General features: G+C 50.7%; 1 protein-coding gene across 1 annotated transcript in view; it reads left to right on the top strand.

Annotated features, from left to right (window-relative positions):
• KCNH6 (potassium voltage-gated channel subfamily H member 6) overlaps positions 1 to 21,691 on the top strand; it is a 102,640-nt gene that overhangs the window by 28,339 nt on the left and 52,610 nt on the right. The window contains exon 3 of the mRNA XM_050935143.1: positions 16,669 to 16,824. Within this exon, the coding sequence (XP_050791100.1) occupies positions 16,669 to 16,824 (156 nt within the window). The remainder of the gene's footprint in view (positions 1 to 16,668; positions 16,825 to 21,691) is intronic.

Raw genomic sequence — 21,691 nt, forward strand, 5'->3', positions numbered from 1 at the left:
AAAACATGGTGAATTGTTTGCAGCCAACACCAAAGCCTCTGGGGCTGATTCTGACTTGCCCAGTCTGGTATAAATCTGGAGTAACCCCCTCCTAAGTGTGAGAGCAGAATTGGCCTTTGTTTTGCAATTTCCTGTGTGTGTCTGTCAGGCCCACATTATAATTCTATGTTGTAGCTGCTCACGCTTCTCAGTGATCAAAACAGGAAGGAAAAGTCACAATCAAGAAGAAATTTAACACCTTTACACACCCCATATGTGTTAGACAGCAGGGTGGGTGTTGCATGGGAAGCTGTGATTACATTCCTGTTAGAAAAGCTGTGGAGATGCATTTACAACATGTGCAAGCAGGAGCAAATCTGCTTTCTGATGGGCTTTGTCCTAGGAATAAGCCAACTTGTTTGGGATGGAAAACAAAGACTGATCCAAACCACCTCCTAGAACTTGCATCCTTTCTTCTCTGAGAAGAAGCTGGGTGGATGCATAGATTCAAAGGCCTGAAAGGACCACTGTGGTCATCTGTGTTGTTCAGGAAGTCAGACTAGATCATAGACTCTAGGAATTATTTTGGGGAAGTTTGATCTTTCAGGAAAGCAGCCAATCTTGATTTTAAAAATTGTCAGTGATGGAGAACCCACCGCAACCCTTGGTAAATTGTTCCAGTGGTTAATTACTTTCATCGTTAAATATTTACACCTTTATTTCCAGGCTGAATTTGTCTAGCATCAACTTCCAGCCATTGGATCATGTTCTACCTTTCTCTGCTAGATGGAGCCCGTTATTAAATATTTGTTCCCCGTATAGATACTTAAACTGTAATCAAGTCATCCCTTAACCTTCTCTTTATTAAGCTAAGTAGATGGAGCTCCTTCACTCTGTCACTCTAAGGCAGGTTTTCTAATCCTTCAGTCATTCTTGTGGCTCTTTTTTTCAGCCCTTTCTAATTTATCAACATCCTTTTTGAGTTGTAGGCACCAGAAATGGACAGTTTTCTTGCAGTGGTCGTACCAGAGCCAATACAGAAGTAAAATAACCGAATTACTCCTACTCAAGATTTCGCTGTTCACGCATCCCAGGATTGCATTAGCTCTTGGCCACTGTGTCACACTGGGAGGTCATGTTCAGCTGTGATTATCCACCCAGACCCTCCAATCTCTTTCAGAGCCTCTGCTTCCCAGGATAGAGTACTCCATCGTAAAAGTATGGCCTACATTCTTTGCTCCTGGATGTATGCAGTTACATTTAGCCAAATTAAAATACATATTTTTTTGCTTGTGCCCTGTTTACCAAGCAATCCAGATCACTTTGAATTAATGACCTGTCCCCTTCCCTATTTACCATCCCCCAATTTTTGTGTCATCTGCAAACTTTATTAGTGATTTTGTTTTCTTCCAGGTCATTGAGTAAAAATGTTAATGACATAGGGCCAGTACCAATCCCTGCAGGACCCCACTGGAAACATACCCGCTGGAGGATGATTCTCCATATACAGTTAGTTTTTTGAGACCTATTAGTTAGCCAGCTTTTATTCCATTTAAAGTGTGCTGTTAATTTTAGATCATTGTTGTGTTTTAATCAAGATGTGATGTGGTACCAAGTCAAACACCTTAGAGAAGGCTATGTATATTGGGTCAACCAAATAACTAATCTCATTTAAAAAAAAATCTAGTTTGACAGGATCTATTTTCCATGAATCCATGTTGATTTGCATTAATTACATTACCTCCTTTAATCTTTATTTTTAATTGAATCCTGTGTCAGCGGCTTCATTATCTTGCTTGGGATCGATGTCAGGCTGGCATGGATATAATTATCCATGTGTGTTTCATATTCCCACTGCCTCTATACATCCTGCTTTCCATTGGGACAGGAAATGGAAGAACTGAAGCACTGTGGTGTTTCTAACGTGACCTGAATCAGGAAGCACTTGGGGCTCTCCTGAGAATGGCATGTTTGCAGCCTAGTTTCTAAATCATAGGGTTAAGCTTAAGGGAAATATCAGCTGTTTTAACCCAGTGGAACAGAAACATTGCACCTCTCACTGCTACTCATGCTTTCCCTAGTTTGTTTCTGGTTCATATCCTTTTCAACTCTGTGCTGAATTGCCACCACCAAAGAATGAGTGAAGCAGCAGTGGCAATTCGGCAGCAGGTCCTTCTCTCCACCAGGGACTCGGGGACATGCCGCCAAAGAAGCGGTGGTGGTAGAGCTGCCACCGAAGTGTCACCGATCGTGGTAGAGTTGCACCCCTCCACTTTGCCTCTGATCCTAGTTAGGCACCTAAATAAGGACCAGTTAGAGGCAGCTCATAAATGCTTAGACCAAGTAGATTGGCTGGACAGAGATTGGGTGGATAGAGAAGATATAGCTGGATAGACAGACAATAAAGGGTTAGGTGAAAGGAGAGCGCTGGTTGGCGGATAAAGACAGAACTGGCTGATGGTTCCCTTCATTAGTCAGTCTTTTGTCACCCACAGCGCCCCAGCAGGTCCCCAAACACAGGCTTTCTAGAGCACCAGAGGTGAAGGAGATGCTATCTGCAGCTGGTGGAGATTGCTCTGAAGTGCTAATGAGACATTACATCAAGCAGACGGAGCCCAGCAGGAGATGGGCAGACGTAGCAGGGGAACAGAGTCAGACTTGGTGGAGGATGAAAGTTAAAATAAGAGTTGAGCAACTTATTCCAAGAATTTGCGGTGGGGGAGCGGGGGACTGTATGTATGTGGAGCAAGGAGTCTGGCCTCATGCCATGGCTCTCCAGGGGCCTCTCCCCTTCCAAGCGGGAAGGGACCACCACTTCCTTGTTCTCTTTCCATCCCACACAAACCAGTAGCGCCTGTAGCCCTCTGTCCCCAGAACAGGTAGAGAAGGGGCAGTGCTGGGACAGGTTTTCTCGCACACGCTGCTCCACCAACCTGGTGAAGAAGGGAAGCTAGGCTAGGGATGAAAAGAAAATTCAGTCTCCAGGGCCCGATCAGTCCTTGGCAGCTCCACCAAGCCTGCTACCAATGCTGCCGTTCATGCATGGTGGTTTGTAACCTAGGAAGTGGACTTGGACCCACCTCCCAGAAGAGCCAGCGCTTAGGAAAGACTCTTGGTTCATCCCAACCTGGACTGGATTTAAGCCAGTGATCTCAAGCCGAAGGCCTCTGTCCCCATAACCATGAGCTTGGTATCAGCTCACTTTCCAGAGAGTGTGATGTTAAAGTCATAGGAAACCCTCTCCCTAGTAAAGGAGCAGAACCCTGTGGTCTCTGCGGCAGCATCCCTGGCTGGGGATGGGAGTGTGGGTTCAGAGAACAAGAGCTGGACTCCAACTGCCAGAGCAGATGTCAAATACCTCAGGGAGTGTCTTCTGTTGTGGTGTTTCAAGGCCAGGGGAAGCAGGAGGTGTCAGATTCTGTGGCTGCCTGAATACCCAGGTCCCTGGGCTCACAGACCCCTACGGTAATATGGTTTGGATCAGATTTGAACAAACTTGCAAACATGGGGCTGTTGCCCCATTTTTTTCACTGCTCCTTCTCCTTTTCAAAAGCCAGCGCTGTGCTTTCCCTCTCCTCACTGCCTGATTCATTTTCCCCCTTCAGCTCATCCCCCATCTCTCCTCCATTACCCCTTTCTGTTTCATTCCCCTGCACCCAGTCTCCTCCCCTCCTCACTTCCTTCTCCCTCCTTGCCTTTCTCCCCCCAGCCCCTGCCCAGAGTTAACTCTCCCCTGACTGGAAATCTCTCTGCGCCTCTCCTCTCTCTGCACCCTGCTCCATTAAGTCTCCAAGAGCTGAATTCTTAAACACACAGATTAATCTCCAGGACATCTGCCTGTACCGCCATAAATCACCTGCAGGCACCCCCCTCTGGCACTGATTATGCCGCTCTACCTAGAGTCGCGCCGATCCAGGCCCAGATACAGAGTCATTGGCATTCTGTAGACGTGATAGTGGATTTTTCCATTCAGCGTATTCCCACAGCAGCTCAGCACCTGCTCCCCATGCTGCCGGCCAGACAACACCCGTGCTAGCTTAGGAGCAGTGCTCCCGGGGTCTCCATATAGGCCCTTCCTTGCTGCAGTACAGGGGATACTCTTGTGACAGCTGCTATCTTGGCGGACACAGAAGGGTGTGACTTGGATCCTGCTGAGTCCGTAACAGACTCTGATCCTCTGCAGAGCGGGCCTGGAGCACCCGCTCACCAGTGGGTTATACAGTGCTGCATGCCTCCACCCTGAGCTGATCTCAGCCAGCAGCTTCCCAACTGCAGAATTGCCTGCGGGCCTCTCCACCTGTCGGGTGCAGAGCCAGCGTTTGGGCTGGCCACAACTTAAAAATGGTGCAACCAACTCAGCTGCAAAGACCAGAGGGCAGATTCTCAGGATGACAATCGAGGGAGCGAGGCTGATTTACATACCAGCTGGCCTGAGGATTCTCTCAGCCCAAGCACCCCTTGGGGAAACGAGGCCCCAGAGGCAGAGTGAAAGGAGCTGGCCTTAGCTAGCCTCTCCTCTGACAATGCCACACCTCACTAGAACTATTCCTTAGGCCTAAATCCTGGGATATGACTTGATGGGGGAGGAGAGCTCCCACCCCAGCTGCTACCACCAAGGCAGCAGAGCCACCCTGGCCAAAACTTAGCCATGAGGAAAGCCACAAGCGGCCAGCTAGTTATTAATGGATCAAACTGTAGCCTGGTGGGGTTGTCCTGGTATGATGAAGTGGGACTGTTCTTAATGTTTCCTCTGAATACTGTGTAGGTGCCTCAGTTTCTGGCCGACACTCTGTCTCCTTGCAACTAATGACCTGGGCCCTTCCCCCCTGCAAGGGATGCTAAAGGTGTGGGAGAACAAAGAGGTCAGGTCACCTCCTGACCCGGGAAAAGAACTTGGCAGAGAAGGAGGGGGGTGGAGAGGGTTTCAGTTTAGAGCTGGCTGGGGATGGAAAGTGATGGCAGATGGGGTTATCTGGCTTACTGGGCCCCAGAATGGACCTGTTCTCTGTACCTACAAGCTCTGTTTTAGACCGTGTTCCTGTCGTCTAATAAACCTCTGTTTTACTGGCTGGCTAAGAGTCACGTCGGACTGCAAAGTGGGAGTGTGCGCAGGACCCTCTGGCTTCCCCAGGACCCTGCCTGGGCGGACTCACTGTGGAAAGCGCACGGAGGGGCATATGCTGAATGCTCCAAGGTCAGACCCAGGAACGTGAAGCCGTGTGAGCTTCTTGCCCTGCAGACAGTCTGCTCCGAGGGAGAGGAGGCTCCCCAAAGTCCTGACTGGCTTTGTGGGGAGCAGTTCCAGAGCATCGCCCGGGGACTCTTGACACCTGGCTCCAGAACAGGCAGTCCGAGAGCTTGGGTGGCAGAGATTCTTCTTGCCTGTGTTTAGGGAAAGGAATGTGATCTAGTAATTAAACGTGACGCTGGGTGTCAGGACTCCTGGGTTCCCTTTTTAACTCTGGGTGACTGTGGTGTTGGGTGCTTTGAGCTGGAGCCTGGGACTCCTGTGTTCTAGTCTCGTATATCCTCTGGGTGCCTCTATTTCTCCATCTGTAAAGTGTGGCTGATACTCACCTGTCTGCCAGAGTGGAGGGACAGCATGAGCTGCGAGGGGCTTTCTGATCCTTGGCCGAACGCAGGGCAAAGTATAATTGTCCCCGCCAGCGGTGATGCTGGAAAGGCCAGCAGAAGCACAAGGCATCCCGTTCCAGCACTGTGCATTCTGGGAGCTAGGGACCCTTGCCATCTCCCCTCAAGCCCATCTAGGGTGGGTAATGGCTGGGCGAGCTTCCACAGCGCCTGCTGCTGATTTGGGATAGACACACGAGAGGGAGATCCCAGACCATTTATGCACTGCCAGGTTCGAGAGCTTGGTTCCCTGTGCGACCCCCTCCGGCACCACCCACTGGTTCCTGAGCAGGTGTGCCCTGCTCAGCCTGGGGCAGCTGCTTCCAGCAGGGTGGTGCTTCCGCTCCTGGGATTGCAGGGCGGACAAGCACACCTGCCCATGCTGGTGTGGGGTGTTTCCCAGTCTGCTCGTGCTTGGGTATAGTAGCACAGGCTCTGGCCTGGGCCGGGTCTCTCCCTGCTGTGACTCCACCGCAGGCAGAGAGGAACTGGGCACGTCCAAGCTTCCGGCCGCAGTTCTCTGCCAAAGCCCATTAGTATCTTATTGCGCTGCGTGGCTTGAGTCTCAGTTGGGCTCAAAGCCGGCTCCTGATATTTCAGGCAAAGCTTTTGGAAAATTCCCGTTTGCCTTTCCCCTCCCCCTTTTCCTGCCGGGCATGGAGAGCAGCAAAAGGCTGGGCAGCTGCACCGGTCCCCTGCCGGCTGGGAAATTCAGAACCACCCCCAACCATGCCGGCACCCTCCTGGCAGTGGGGGCGAGGCACAGACATGGCTCAGTGTTTGCGGCCAGCTTGCATTTTTGTAAGGTTGGCACAGCTGCGACATTTTGGGGGCGGGAAAAATGGCTGGCCATCTTCGGGTTTTCTCCTGCCGTCCATCACCGGGGTCTCAGAGCACCTTCCATGTCAAATCACCAACAAGAACACAGTCCCTAAGGCGTCTCATGGAATCTCTGGCCCCTTCTCCCTTTTCAAGGGTCAAAATGCTGCTTAGGATGGGGGGATTTCTTGGGGGGGGGGAGTTTGTTGGTAGGCGTTTGGCACAAAGGTCCCTGATCCCAACCCTGGTAATGCTGGGGAAAGAGCACACAGCAAACATGGGGGTCCAGAAAAGGAATCTGCTCATTTAAAATGGGCCCGGAAGTGAGTGTGACCTTTGAAAGCCTGTATTGATTATTCTGTTACAGGTCCCTTGGCTTCCTGCAGCTCTGTAAAGCCCTCCCCCCGCCCCTTCTGCAGATCTGCAGTTTGCCTGCACTTCTGATCCACGGGTCTCCAAGCTCTTCACAAATATCCATGAGGCTCACGGGGGGGAGAGCGGGCGAGAATAATCTGTTTTACAGGCAGGGAAACTGAGGCACAGGCAGAGATTAATGCCTGGTTTTCAGTGGTCGGTATCTCACTGACATCAAGGAGCTCTGTGCACTCAGCTCCACTGGGGCACTCAGGCCAACTTTCCAAGTGCTCCAGCCCCGATGTATTCAGCCCCCAAGCGACTGGTTTTTCCCCAGAGCCCAGTACGGAGGTGCAATATTAGGTGCTTTGCAAAATCTGGCCCCGGCTGCCAAACCAAGCCCCATTGTGAGTGCTGAGAAGAAAGCCCAGCAGCCCTGCCATCCCCTGCAGAGTGCGCTATATTCCTGGCTCTGGAACAGTGGCTGATGGGGGGAGGTCTGAGACGAGGTCTGGCCCAGGCAGCTGCTTCTCAGCCGAAGTAAAGCTGGGACCCTGGGAGAGGAGGGTCCTCCTTGGGTGTTCTTGCTAGGTGTGGACGGCCCTGCTGGGAGGGATGGCTCTGTGTCTATGAGAATATTCAGCGGCCAAGCAGCATCTGTGCTCGCACAGATGGTTCCCCTCCAGCGGCCTGCTTGTGAGATTGAGAACATCCCGGGAAACCACTGTGCCCTGCTCTGTGCCCTGCCTGGGAAAGGGGACACTGGGCCAAAGGCTGCTGAAGTCAGTGGTGGTACGGCAGGGATGAATTTTAGCCCAATGCCCAGATCTGAGCTGTTACACCAACTTCAGGCTTGATGTGAGCAGATGCAACTCCCACTGCTTTACCGCAGGGCTGGCTTGACTCTAAGGGTCTCTGCATTTTGCAAGGACTAGCTGAGGCCTGTAACCAGGGGGATATTGCAGCTACCCTCTGACCAAGTGTGACACATCCTGTCCCCAGGCCTCTAATCTTTGATCTGGGCTGGGGCATCAGGAGGGGTTGAAATCATCCGCTGCCCAGGTGGTTGCATCTAGCCCGGAAACCAGGAGACTTGCTCCCTGGGAATGGTCCACATGAGCCCTCAAACCCACTGTGATGGGGGCAGCCCTGAAGTTAGCAAAGGGTTAACTACAGCGACCCTCCTCCTCCGGATGTGCAGCAGGGTAACAGGGCAGCGGCTTGCCTCACCTGGGGGGCCTGGTCCAACCCGTGCACGGTGATCTCCACACAGGCGGGAGGATTGGGATTTGGACAGGCACCGAAGAGGGTGGACTGGATGGATTCAGAATTCTCCCCTGGATCTCATAGGCTGCACCAGCTGCATATAGGGGCCGTAATGGACTACAGCGACCTGGGGGAGGATTTCCCCAGCGTGGAAACTGTGTCGTGCTGGTATAAGCGGCTCTGTGCTTCCATCCACACAGACCCTAATATAGGAGGAGAGCCGGGGCATGTTGTGTCAAAAGGGGGGGTGGGACTTGGCTCCCCAGGAATTCCAGCTGGTGCAGCAGCCTGGAGGTAGCTGGCAGGAGTCTGACCTAACTTACCCTGGCCCCCAGCACAGGCAGAATCTGGGCAGCATGAAGGTGGCTTGCAGCATCCCTGCCCAACCAGCCCTCTGGAGAAGGCGAGTCCTGGCTCCAAGGGCTGGGTGCTGCCTCCCCCACTTTGTCATCTCCTCAGCCATTTCCCTTCCCCCTTGCTGCTGGGAGCCGAGAGAGCCTTTCTCAGGAAGTCCCTGCCAGCCCGGGGTCCAGATGGCACAGTGCGAGCTTGTCTAGCAGGGAGAACCTGTGAGGAGCAGCCAGCGCCTACCATGTGCAGCTGTGGCATCTGGCTCTTAACCAGTGAGCGCCCAGAGTCAGAGGTGGTGGGGATGGGGACAATCGGGCAACTCACTGGAGAGCCGGGTGCCCCTGGGCAAGGGGGGGTGGGATCAGCTGAGCGTCACGGGAGGGGACAGAGACTGTAGTGTTTGCAGAAAACACAGCCCTCTATGGTCTGGTCTGTCCAGCCCACGGGGCCCAGACTGTGGCCTGCTTCACCAAGGTAAATCCTGGAGGAGCAAAGACCCCCAGGGCTAGTGTCCAAGCTGGGACTTTCAAAGCTGCCTAAGAAAATCTGGCGTGGAGAGTTAGGTGCCTAAATACTTCTGAGGATCTAGGCCTTGGATTAATGAAGGTGCAGATCTAGGTGCCTTTAGAAAGCTCCGCCCTGCTCTAAATGGCTTGTTACAGAGAGAGGGGGGAGAAAAAGAGAGAAGGAGAAACAAAGGGACTCTGCATTTCTCCCTGCTCCGCAGTTTCCCCTGAAAGCTGCTTTCCTCTCACTGGTCTGTTCTTCTCTCTTCTCCTGAGATCCCAGAGTCACTTCCAGGGGCAGCATCCAACTCCCCACTGGACACCAGCAAACAGCGGGTCCACCTCCGTCTGAAAGGACATGCACCCTCCCTCTTGGCTCAGCTCAGTCTGGCACCCTCTGCAAAGGTGCTGCAACCCAGGCACCAGACTCAGAGGGGGCTGGCGTGGGGGGGAAGAGGGGGGCATTGCTCTAACTCCATAAGGCGGAGGAGTCCCCTGCCCGCCTCTTGTCCTCACCTAATCAGGCAGAAGCCTAGTGTGAGGTCCCTGGTACCATGGGGTGCAGCTGGATTCCAGTGCATCATTTATAGGAGGTAGCATAGTCTGGCCTAAATTACACCATCACTTACAAAACGCTGCACAAGGGACTGGGAGTCAGGACTCCTGGGTTCTGTTCCCAGCTTGGGAAGAGCGTAGCCTAGTGATCAAAGTGGAGGGAGGAGACGGGATCAGGTCTCCTGGGTTCTGTGCCTGACTCTGCCCTTAATTCTCTTGTGACCACGGACCCCGTCTCACTCTCTTGATGGGGATACTAATAATTCCCTCACTTTGTAAAGTGCGTCAAGCCCCCCGGGCAAAAGATGCTGTTTGATTGCAGAGTATTATTGTCCCCGCTGGTTGATGTTTTGGGGAGAAATAATCTTCATTATGGGTGATACCTGATCCCAGTTCTCTTGGTCATTGTTCGTTGTTCATTAGCATTCACCACGGGCTGGTCGTTTTCACACACTGGGCATTAGTGGACACGGTTGGTTTTTCATGGCATGTGATTAGCGGCTCTGTCGAGTGGCTTTGGTTCTCATTGGATGGCTAGAAACATTTTAAAAGAACTAAGGTAGCTAATGAATCTGGTCCTTTCTGGGTTGGAATCTTCCCATGCATCTCCATTCAGGCAGATCTTCGAGATTTCACAGACGTTACCATGCATACCTGGCAGCTGTACTCCTGCATGTAAACCACTTCAGCACTGTAGTGCTTCAGTGTAGACAGACTACAGCGACGGAAGAGGGGATTCTCTCATCCTTGTATTTAATCCACTTCCCCAAGAGGTGGTAACTAAGGGCTTGTCTATGCTGGGAACTTACATCGGCATAGCTACCTCTCTCAAGGGTGTGAAACAGCTATACTGACTGTAGACAGCGCTAGATTGACAGGAGAATTCCTCTGTTGATGTAGGTACCGGCACTGCCACTTAGGGAGGTGGATTACCTTGGCTGACAGGAGAACCCCTAGCGCTGTCTACACTGGGGGTTAGGTCGGCTTAACTATGTTGCTCAGGGGTGCAGATTTCTTTCATACCTCGGAACATTGTAGCTGGGTCAATTTAACTTTTGAGTGTGATTTGACAGCCCAGCAAGCCCAGCGCTGCTTTTTAATTCATAAAAATATTGGCAAATTAGGGTGGATGGTTTGGGATTTTTTTATTGACTATTTCATCAGCTCTGATTCTTACGTGACCAGCCCGTCCCTCGAAGTGGATTTTGCTCTTGACAATACTAGCCCTGTCTCCCCGCCCACCTCACTCTCTAAATGGATTTAACTGATATCTATTGAAGAAAAGAATCCCCGCTGTCTGTCCCTTTAAAGGGATTTAACTGTGTCCATTGCTTTCCCATTCTTTTATGTGTGTGCATAACTGACGTCAGGGCAGATTTGAAAGTTCTGAGATGCCAGCCATCTGCTCCTGATTACAGAAGCCTGAGCTCTTTAAAATTGCATGCAGAGAGGAGATTGTTCCCTCCCCTTTCCCCCAATGGCTGGGAGAAAGGGCTAGGGGGATGCTGGCTATGTCAGGGAATGAAGCTGCCGATAGGAACATCAGCGCGACATGGTGCCTGTTGATGTGCTAATCCCCCTTGCCTGTGAACTGCTCGCCTGTTAATCGCAGAGCAGAATGAGGGAGATAAGGAACCAGTGCTGTACAAAACAGAAACTAATTGCCACGGAGAGAGGCTTGGCTGCTTTCTGCAGAGCCCTGCCTGGGCGAGGGTTTGAAGAACAGGAGCATATTCTCTGTCTCTCTCACGTGCCCACCTTCACCGTCCTATCTCAAGCACAGCGAGAGATTGCCGCAGATTTTCTCAGACTCCTCTAGCAAGTGCAAGAGCTTCAAATCCCCAAGCGATCCAAGGAGGAAAGCCGTCCCATCGGGGCTAGCGTGCCGATGGGGTTTCCTGTTGCCCAAAGGTGCCCAGGCACATGAAGATGGATGATGCCAGAGCCGTGCTGCATTGTGTTGGTGCATTCCCCTCTCAGGATAATACTAGCATACGCTAACATAGCAGCTTTCATCCCAAAGGATCCCAAGGCATCTTGTAGATTGCACACCTCCAGAGCACACCTAGAAATGCAGCTGTTTCTAGGGCAGGGCAGCTGTTTAACACCGCAGCTGTAGGACACCCAGAAAGTGAAGCAGAACTGAGCCCCGTCTCCCAACATTTCCTTCCAGCCTGGGAACCTTCCGAGAAATCCTGTTCTCGCCCATTGCCAAACAAAATATGAAGCCTTTCAAAGGTCACCCAGCACCAGGCATGATTGCATACCACTCTAGGAGAGGGTTGCCATAAGATTTTAACTGTAGACTCTCATCTAGGTCAATTGCAATTAGCCTTGTAGAGTATAATCGGCAGGAGGACTGTCATTGCGGTGCCATTTCATAGTGGCCCAGCATGGAATTGTAGTGGGCATTCGTGATGCCCTGGCATGGAATCACAACGTAGTTTCGTGGTGTCTTAGCATGTTATTACGATGATCCTGTTGGGATCCAGACAGTGGGCATGTTATTGCAATGATGGTTAGCAGGTCTATACAACACAGCTTTATGATGTCTTGGCATGTTATTACAAGGGTGTTAAAGCATCGAAGGGAATGGCAAGCAATGACCGTGCCACTTCATGGGGCCTTAGCATGGGATTGGTATGTATTTTAATGGGAAAGTAGGAAGTAACTAGAATGGTACTGAACACAATACTCGGTGTGTATGGCTTAGGGTGACCGGACAGCAAGTGTGAAAAATCAGGACAGGGGTTGGGGGGTAATAGGAGCCTATATAAGAAAAAGCCCCAAATATCCAGACTGTCCCTATAAAATTGGGACATCTGGTCACCCTAGTATGGCTTTCCTAGCTCATTATTCTCCGGCTGTCTCTCTCTCTATCACGGATGACATACTTGCATCTTCATGCTGTGATACCAAAATCCTTTCCAGTGCATTTTTGTGAGGCTGCCTGCTGCTTAGAAGTGGAGTTAATGACCTGACCCGACTCCAGGCCCTGCTTCCATCTGTGATCGGGGACGGCTGGCTAAATAGCAGACTGCGGAGAATGGTATGCTGAAATCATACAGATCTGGGTCACCTCGTTACACGGATGATGTTTGACTCCAGCATTCCATTTGTGTGCGTTCTGCTCTCCCAAGACGTAGTTATCTAGTCTCCGTGCCAGATGAATACAGCTCGTCAAATGCCATTGTTATTAAAGCCGTACATCTTGCCTCACTGAAGGAAACTTCTCTCCCCGGAGACACTGTCTTATTAAATGTGGACAAGGCAGCCCCCGCTTGATTAGACAAAGAGGGAGCCAGGTGCACTGCATGGATCTTTATTAGCCTGTGTTTGAAAAGCTGCCTGCTGAGTTACAGATTCAAATATTTGTGACCCTTCAGGATAAAAGTGTTTAAATGCTCATTAAACTCAGATGCAGGAGAACAGTTATTAGTCTTATCTAGTGGCTCAAGCCAGGCTCTGACACAGAGTCTCTTGAGACACTGAGTGAGTCAAGGCTCTGTGCCGCCGTTTGCAATGTGGCAGTGCAATGAACTGGCAAATGCATGTATGCCCTGCTCCCGGGTGGGGTCTGAACAACTCACAGGCTGACAACTGGACAGCAGGCGAGGCCCCGGGCTTCAGGAGCAGGAGGATCTGAGTGCTAATCTATCCCTGCTTCTGTTCTGACATTCCTCATTGGGGGGGGGGACGCTGTATCATTGCACTGCCCCAGCAGAGGACCAGGAACCAAACTGAGCCTCGAGAACCACTGTTTGGTCCCCGCTGGCTCCAGGCGGGAAGAAGGCTGCGCCAGCCAGCCCTGTACCTGGCACATCTCATTTCCCTTTCTGCTCTGGCTCAGCTGCATGGCCACTGTGTTAGAGGGGGTGGAGCCAGGCTGTGCCCACTCCTCTCCCATCGGCACACCCAGACTGGCGATGTGGGTTCCCCAGGCTGGGTGGGACATTTCTCCCACCCCACCCCACCCTCCGCTGCCCTGCACAGGTGTGTGAGGCAGCTCACAAATGAGCTCTGGGAGAGGAGTGAACAAGTAGACAAATGATGCACAAGGCTTGTTTTTAATTAAGCCGTTTAATTTAAACCGATACTTAGAGTTGCCACTGTTCTTGCATGGCAATTAGCTATTTATTGATTATGAACCGCAAGTCTCAGGAGGCTAAATGATTATCGATGAGCTTATATTTTGTTCTGAATTTTTAATTACCAATGCTTAAAGTGCCAATTAAAAACTAATAAACATAAACAAGTGTCCTGGAAACAACCCGTATACGTCAAAACTGCATTGGCTGAGACACTCCACGTAGGCCCACGTTTTTAAAAGAACTCAGGGCCAGAGCCCCAAGTCCTCAGCACCAACAGCTGGAGCCAGATATTCAAGAGCTCAGTTCCCAATGTGCACTCAGCACTTTGAACTCCTTAGAAAACACATTTTTCCTCCCAGATGACTGATAAAAATAGCCCGGAGCTGAGAATGGATCTCTGTGGGATCCTACTAGACACGCCCCCATTTGATGATGATTCCCCATGAACGATTACATTTCAAGATCCATCAGTTAGCCAGTTTTTAATCTATTTAATGGACGCCGTTTTGATTTTGTATAGGGCTAACTTTTGAAACTGAATGTCGGGCAGGACTATCTCAAACTCCTGCCAGAAGTCTAAATGTATTACATCAGCGCAATTACTTTTATCAACCCAGCTTGTAATCTCATAGTACAATACCCAATTTTCTGGCTAGGCCCCGTTGTCCATGAATCCCTGTTGATTTGGTATGGATTAGTTTCCCATCCTTTAACTCTTTATTGATAGCCTGACATGATATGGGCCTCTAACTGAGAGAGAGTTGGAGGAAGAGAATTGTGGCAGACAGATAGAGACCAAAAAAGGACCACATCAGTGTAAATCAGTGGTTCTCAAACTATTGTACTGGTGACCCCTTTCACACAGCAAGCCTCTGAGTGCAACCCCCCCCCCCCCGCCCCGCAAATTAAAAACATTTGTTTATATATTTAACACCATTATAAATGCTGGAGGCAAAGCAGGATTTGGGGTGGAGGCTGACAGCTCGCAACCCCCCATGTAATAACCTCACCACCTCCTGAGCCACTGTTTGAGAACCCATGATGTAAATCAGCAGATGGCCTCACTCCGTACATCTGCACACTGTCCTCATCAGATCAGCAAGAACACACGGGCCTTTCCCCAAAATCTTTTCCTTTCTCCTCCCTGACTTCACTGTCCTGAATCATCAGGGAGCATTGCTGCATGCTGTTAAATAACTACCACGTTCCACCCCAGAGGTGGCTGCATTTTGATAGGGGGTGACGCGTATCTGGTCCGTAAAGAGCTGTGAGATCCCTCCCACAGGAGATCTGGTGCTTGTGGAAATGCTTGATACTTTCATTTCTCCTGCATGTCTCAGCCCAGCTCCCCCTGTCCTAGTGGCTGATCCTGCTCATGGCAGAGTGCCTTGAAAAATGAGCTCTGTGGCTTGTGCACGGCTGGAGGGCTGCAGCTGGTGTTGTACTGAGGCAGGACTAAATCCTGTCTTTGTTACCTCTCCTCATCCTGCTTCCTCCAGCCCAGCTGGGGTAGCTGCTGTGTCTTGGTCCTCCAAGAGGGTGTGTTATTCCCTCTGCCCCCATTGGACGGCAGTGCCATTCCTGGGCTAGGAAAATAGCTGCGTCTATCTGCTTGGCCTCTAGCAATAACCGTCAGGTGGCTAGCCCCTGATGTGGGCTATACTAGCCATGGCGGAGGTGCAGGGGCTCTAGATGGGGCGGGGAAGGACTGGAGGCTGCTGCAGAGTGGAGAGTGGTAAGGGCCTGGCTGAGGAACAAGGGGTTTGGTCTCGGGTTATCTTGATTCCTGGTTTTCATTGGCTGATGGGCAGCAAAGGGGATGGATAATGAGTGGGAAGAGGGGAAGGTGCTGGGGGAACTTTGGGGAAGTGGAGGTTGATATGGGATGGGGAGAGAAGGCGAGGTGCGTAGGAGGGTGGTCTCTGGATGGAGCTGGGGAGCCCGCTGAGAGGGCAGGAGGGGGTAGTGTGGGAGACATGCGGGGAGGAAGCTACGGGTGGCAGCTGATCCTAATTAACCTAATCACCTTGCGTTCTGCATGCACGTCCCCTGACCCTTCATGCCCAGCTGCGTTGGGCTCCAGTTGGTTTGGGCGCTGGTGTTCCCAGGAGCCGCCTTGCTGAGCAGGCATGGCTCTGTGGGAGCCCTGCGAGGAGGGGAGAGCCCATGGGAGGAGAGCACAGTCTCCTTGGAGGCAGTCCCACCTCAGTCTCACCTGGTCTGAGCCTCTTCCCATCTGGCCATAAAGAGATAAAGCTCGGGGATGAAGAGCCTGATCTCCTCAGGCCTTGTGAAGAATCCACCGCCCCAGGGGAAGTTATGCCTCTACCGAGCGGGTCACTCAACCACAGCCAGTGCGTGCTGCACACGGCAGCTGCTCATGCCGTGTCCTTAGAACAGGAGGGAAGGGACATGGATACCAAAAGAAATCACCGCCCAGGGGAGCAGGTGACCCATGGGCGACTGTGCATTGCTGGTCCCCCTCCATGTCCGATCCACAGAGGGTATGAGGTTCTTAGAGCCCTGGCCAGGGAGCCATGCGTGACCAGACAGCAAGTGTGAAAAATCAGTATGGGGGTGGAGGGTAATAGGAGCCTATATAAGACAGCCCCAAATATCAGGACTGTCCCTATAAAATCGGGACATCTGGTCACCTAGCTGTCTGCCAAGATGGTGGCCATCACAAGCAGAGTTACTGCACTGGCAAATGCATCTAGCAGCCCCCACCCTCCTGTCCTGCTATTTATCTGACCCAGCCACTGCTCTGCCACGGAGCTTCCTGCTGCATCCCCAGAGAATCTGCTGCCCCTTCCAGCTGCTCGGAAGGCACGGTGGGTCAGCATTAGGCTGGCACCTACAGCAGCCTGCGGGGAGGTGAGTTTGGCTTGTTGCAGGCTGAGAGCGCGCTGCCCGCAGGGGGCTCTGGGAATATTTCTGAGCTCAGCTCGCTGGCCTTAGCCATCAAATACCCAGAGGGGACCCCGCCCTGGTGTTCTCTCCTCCCAGGTTTTAGGGCATGAGCTGTACTCGATGGGGGGTGGGTTGCAGTGGTGGTGGATGCTCTAGATTCCCCTCCCCCTGCTCCGATCTGACCCCTGCTCCCTGTCCCATGGCAGCGTCGTGCCTCCGGTGCCTGGTGGACGTGGTCCCGGTGAAGAACGAGGAAGCAGCCGTCATCATGTTCATCCTGAACTTCGAGGACCTGGCCGAGCTCATTGCCAAGAGTGCCAGCCGGAGTCTCCACCAGCGACTGTCCCAGGGCTGGCGCCAAGGTGAGCGAGAGCTGGGGTCCCCAGGCGGGGATGATGGGAAGGGCAGGGGATTGTGTAGGGTCCACTTGGTGAATCCGACCCTGGAATTTTCTCTGGAACTCAGAGGTGCCTGAGCCATGGGGTTGGTGACCTAGTTCAGGGTCTGAACTCCTGACCAAGCGGTGGCCTCGTTGCCCATTGGCTCTGGGAGGCGGCATGTTGCCAAAGGAAGATCTTGAAGACTTTGGAGCCGTGGAGAGCGACTCCCCAGCAGTGATACAGCAGGACAAGGAAGCAGCTCTGCAAAGAGATGTGTTTGGAGCCTAATCTCGCTGGCCAAGAGGAAGCTGAGTCTTGGGAATCCTGAGGCAGATCCACCCCCTGAAGGAAGCCCTCCCTTCAGACCTCCCTGTCCCTTTGCATTTGCCTCCGCCCATGTGTGCACACGTTTATACCTCGCCTAGATGTGTCCTAATGCCCCAGCTTCCCTCGGAGGGAACTGGACCTCCCCGCACAGTACTTGTACCCCGCCTTGCCTGTCACCCAACCCTCCCCGACAGCTCATCCACCCCCACCTAACCAAACTGGGCCTGTACTGCCAGCATGCCCAGGCCTCTCCTGTACCCCCATCCCTCCCATCCATTGCCTGTGCCCATATAGCAGCACATCTGTAACTGCCTCCCATACAGCTGCACCTCCTCTCTAGCTAGCTTTCTGTAGAACTTGCCCATACGTTGCTTATAGCTGTATTTTCCTATCTATACACCTCACCATCCTCTGCCTCTGTACATACCCACAGCTACCCCTGTGTCCTAGATACACTCTGTACATACTCTGCTTCTAGCGAGGTACCGCTATTAAAATACAGTATCTCTGCTTTACCTGTACCACCAGCCCCCTGTCCTCTTGCCCTCCATGGATTGCCCTTTTCTTCTCGCACACTGCCTGGAGACAGCCTCCTAACCGGGATCACTATTGCTCTTCCACCAACTGGCACATCTGCTGCTGGCCCTGTGTTCATACACGGGGCTCAGAAGCTTGGAAGGAGGTCCCACCAAGGTCAGGATTCCCAGCGAAAGCTGAGTCAGTGCCCTCCCCAACTGGCGAGGCCATCGTCCTAACGTTCTCTCGGGTTTAATATTGTCTGTTGGTTTGGAGAGATGCACCACGGCACGCCAGCCTCAGTCTCAGGAGACAGACACTACCGTCAATTACCTGTAATGACACTAGTCTTGATGCTATCCCGGGGCAGGCCCTTTAAATATGTTTTTGGACTGAAGGTATTTCACTATATCGTGTGTGTGTTAAACTTCCAGCCAGTTCTGCAGGCGGGTTTGCTGGGTGGTTGCATATGCTCACATGTACGTGGAATCACTGTGAATCCGTATGGCAGCAGGTGGGGAACAGGGTTCTGGATTTGTTTTCCTCTCAATAGGATCAGCTTAAGCGAGTCTCTAAAACACACCCTCGGAAGGTGCGGAGCTAGAAACATTTTTGTCCAATACAGATGTAATACGGGGCTACCCCGGCAGGTGGAGGTCGTATGCGCAGCTTCTGTAATTTCGTGGGGACAGTGTAATGGAGTCTTGGACCCACAGCGTGAGAGATCAGGGACAAGCCACAAACTCCGTTCGGCTGGCTCCTGGCTAGACACTAATGCTGCTCTCACCAGCACAGCCATCGTCCCCTGTACTCCAGAGCTCATGTGCCACAGCTGCCCTTTGGAAGGCCAAGATCAGGGATCGGTTTTCAGAGCATGTTAGTTTCCTAAGAAACTGACAGCCCAGCACATTTTGCATGTATCTCCCCCTTCCCTCGCATAAACAGTCCGTCTCTTTCTAGTGCAGCCCTGCCGCGCTGCATGGCAATCACACCTGTCTCACAACTAAACACGTTCTTTAGATAGGGAGCTGGAAGCCAGGCAAGAGGGGGTAGAGAAAGCTTCTAGACCAGTAATTCTCAACCAACAGTATGTGTACCCCTGGGGGTATGCAGAGGTCTTTCAGGGGGTACATTAACTCAGCTAGATATTTGCCTTGCTTTGCAACAGGCTACATAAAAAGCACTAGTGAAGTCAGTACAAACTAAAATTTCATCCAGACAATGACTTGTTTATACTACTCTATAGATTCTACACTGAAATGTAAGGACAATATTTATATTCCAATTGATTTATTTTATAATTATATGGTAACAATGAAAAAGTCAGCAATTGTTCAGTAACAGTGCGCTGTGACATTTGTATTTTTATGTCTAATTTTATGAGGAAATAGTTATTAAGTGAGGTGAAACTTGGGGGTACACAAGACAAATCAGACTCCTGAAAGAGGTACAGTAATCTGAAAAGGTTCAGAGCCAGCGGTCTTGACAGAAGCTCTCCAGTGAAGTTGCGAGAGCACTTTCCTGATTCCAGTAAAGTTCCTTGTTCAGTGTTGGAAGAAAGCGACTCTTTTTCCGAGATTCTTTCCCATTGTCACATGACTGTATCAACACATCTCAGTTTGACTTATTAGGAGCAGTGAAGTCACGAGTTTTGCAGGTTGTCACAATACCATCGTCCGCCCTGGACGTACTGCAGAGGTGACAGAGTAATCAAGTTTGAGACGCACGTAATCAGAAGGGATTTTTCAGTCTCATCTGACGATTATCCTCCTGGTCTCAGACATTCTCTAGCGTGATTGTTATCTGCACGGCAAGATTCAGACTCCTTCTGTGTCGGAGTTGTTTGTGGTGTGGGGAAATATTATTTTTTACAGGTAGAAAAGTTTGGTTTTGGGTGTCTCTTCTCATCATTCAGATTTTGACTGATCAGATTCTCCTCCAAGTTAGCATTACAGATTCACCATTTCTTTTCAGACCAAAAATGGAAAGTTTGGCCCCTAAAAAAGAATGTGCCAGAAAGTTACAGAGCAACAAGGGGAGGGATAGCTCAGTGGTTTGAGCATTGGCCTGCTAAACCCAGGGTTGTGAGTTCAATCAAGGAGGGGACTATTTAGGGATCTAGGGCAAAAATCTGTCTGGGGATTAGTCCTGCTTTGAGCAGGGGGTTGGACTTAATGACCTCCTAAGGTCCCTTCCAACCCTGATATTGTATGATAAGGTGGGGAAGAGGTTATAAATGAAACTGCTTTGCTACTGTAACTAGTTCATCTTGGCTGGTCAATGGTTAGCTCAGGTCAGCTAACAGAGTTTGGTTAGCCCAGGACTTTTGGCCTGAGCAGTTAGCCAAAATTCTGGGCCTTGCATGGTTGTTTACATTTGGATGAAAAATCTCAGAGGTGAGTCAGGTCTATTCTTGAAGTAAACTTGTTAATTTGCAAAGAAATGCCCACAAAGTCCTGTTCCCCTGAACACAGTGGAAACAGGCAGTTTCCTTGCTCAGAAATTCCCATGTCTGCCACTCCAGCGAGCTCTGTGCCCAAGGAGCTCCGTCTCTTTGCTTCTTTTCAGGGTCATACTCACAACTGTTTTTTTTTCTGCTGGCTTGGTTCCTCATACCACCCTGCAACTGATATCTTAGCCACTGTGTTTGCAATGAGGGAAAACCCTGTTAATCTACCTGGCTTACCTTTGACCTGTTTTGCAGCCTAGTCCTTGGGTGGTAGCCCCCATTGTGGGCAGCTGCCGTTACTACATAAAGGGGTTTGATTGCTTCTGTTGAGCCTAAAAAAAGAGTATTTGGCACCCCCTTTGGCTTAAGGAGGTCTGTGATAGTCTTTGGGTTCAAGACCATCCCTGGGAGCCATTAGCACCTTCACCTTAGCACAGTCCCCCACCCCCCTCCAAGTTGGATGCTGGGCTCTTTTGAGAATGTGGCCCTTATTTAGGTGCCTAAATGGGAACTGGGCTCTGATCTGGCCTCAGTTGTGACAGTCAGGTCCTTGAAAATCTGGCCCTAGTGAAAGCCAGTGCGAGGTGAAGATTTGAACAGATTGTTTGTTCGGAACGGGCCAGCCTGAACTCTGGCATTTGGCAAAAGCCCAAAAAAGAACCGCAGGCAAGGTCTCGTGTACTAGATTCTTTCTCTGTGCAAGCTCCTCCACTGCCCCTTCTCCACAACCTCCATCTAGCGTTCTCCAGCATATAATGCATCTGGCTCTCCCCAGCCTTACAGCAGAGACATCCATAACAATCCATGGCCACCTGGCAACCTCATGGTTGTCACTATGCTGTCACAGCAGCCACTTGGGACTTCATGGCAGCAGAGTAGGCTTTGGAACCTCCTGATTTGGAATGTGTGCTTAGGCCCTGTGGCTTAGCTTAAGGAGGAATCTCTGTTAGCAGTATAAGTCCTATGACACACGGCTGAGCAGTTCTGATTCCATGCAGCAGAGAGCAGAGGTGCCACCTGCACACTGGACCAGATCCCTGCAGTCTTGTCAATGGACGTGATAGGCAGAGTCACTGTCAAAGGCTTACCTCGCATTTCCTAATCCCCGGGGGCTGTGAGTTTGGGTATGATATATATCCATTCTTGTACATATGTATTTGCATGTGTGAGTATGACTTATTTAAAATATAGTGACCCAACCATAGGTTTTAAATGACGTGCAATTCAACCACCCTGGTAATTTTTATGACACACTTACTATCTGTGCTTTAACACAAGTTTTAAATGTACTAATAATAGTTGTTCATAATTATACACAAAAACTATCCATATACATATGTTGATACATGTATAAATGGTAATCTGTCATTTCTATTGAATAATTAATGATTGTTCAGATTTATATAAATATTCTACACGTGTAGAACATATTACTAGTTTATATATGAAGTAATGTAGATGTATATATGTGTATACATAGTTTTGTGTATAAATATACAAAATTATTAATAGTACTTTTAATACTTATGGTAAAACATAGATAGTAAGTATATTGCA

Source organism: Gopherus flavomarginatus, chromosome 25 (assembly GCF_025201925.1).
Source record: "Gopherus flavomarginatus isolate rGopFla2 chromosome 25, rGopFla2.mat.asm, whole genome shotgun sequence".
Lineage (NCBI taxonomy): Eukaryota > Metazoa > Chordata > Testudines > Testudinidae > Gopherus > Gopherus flavomarginatus.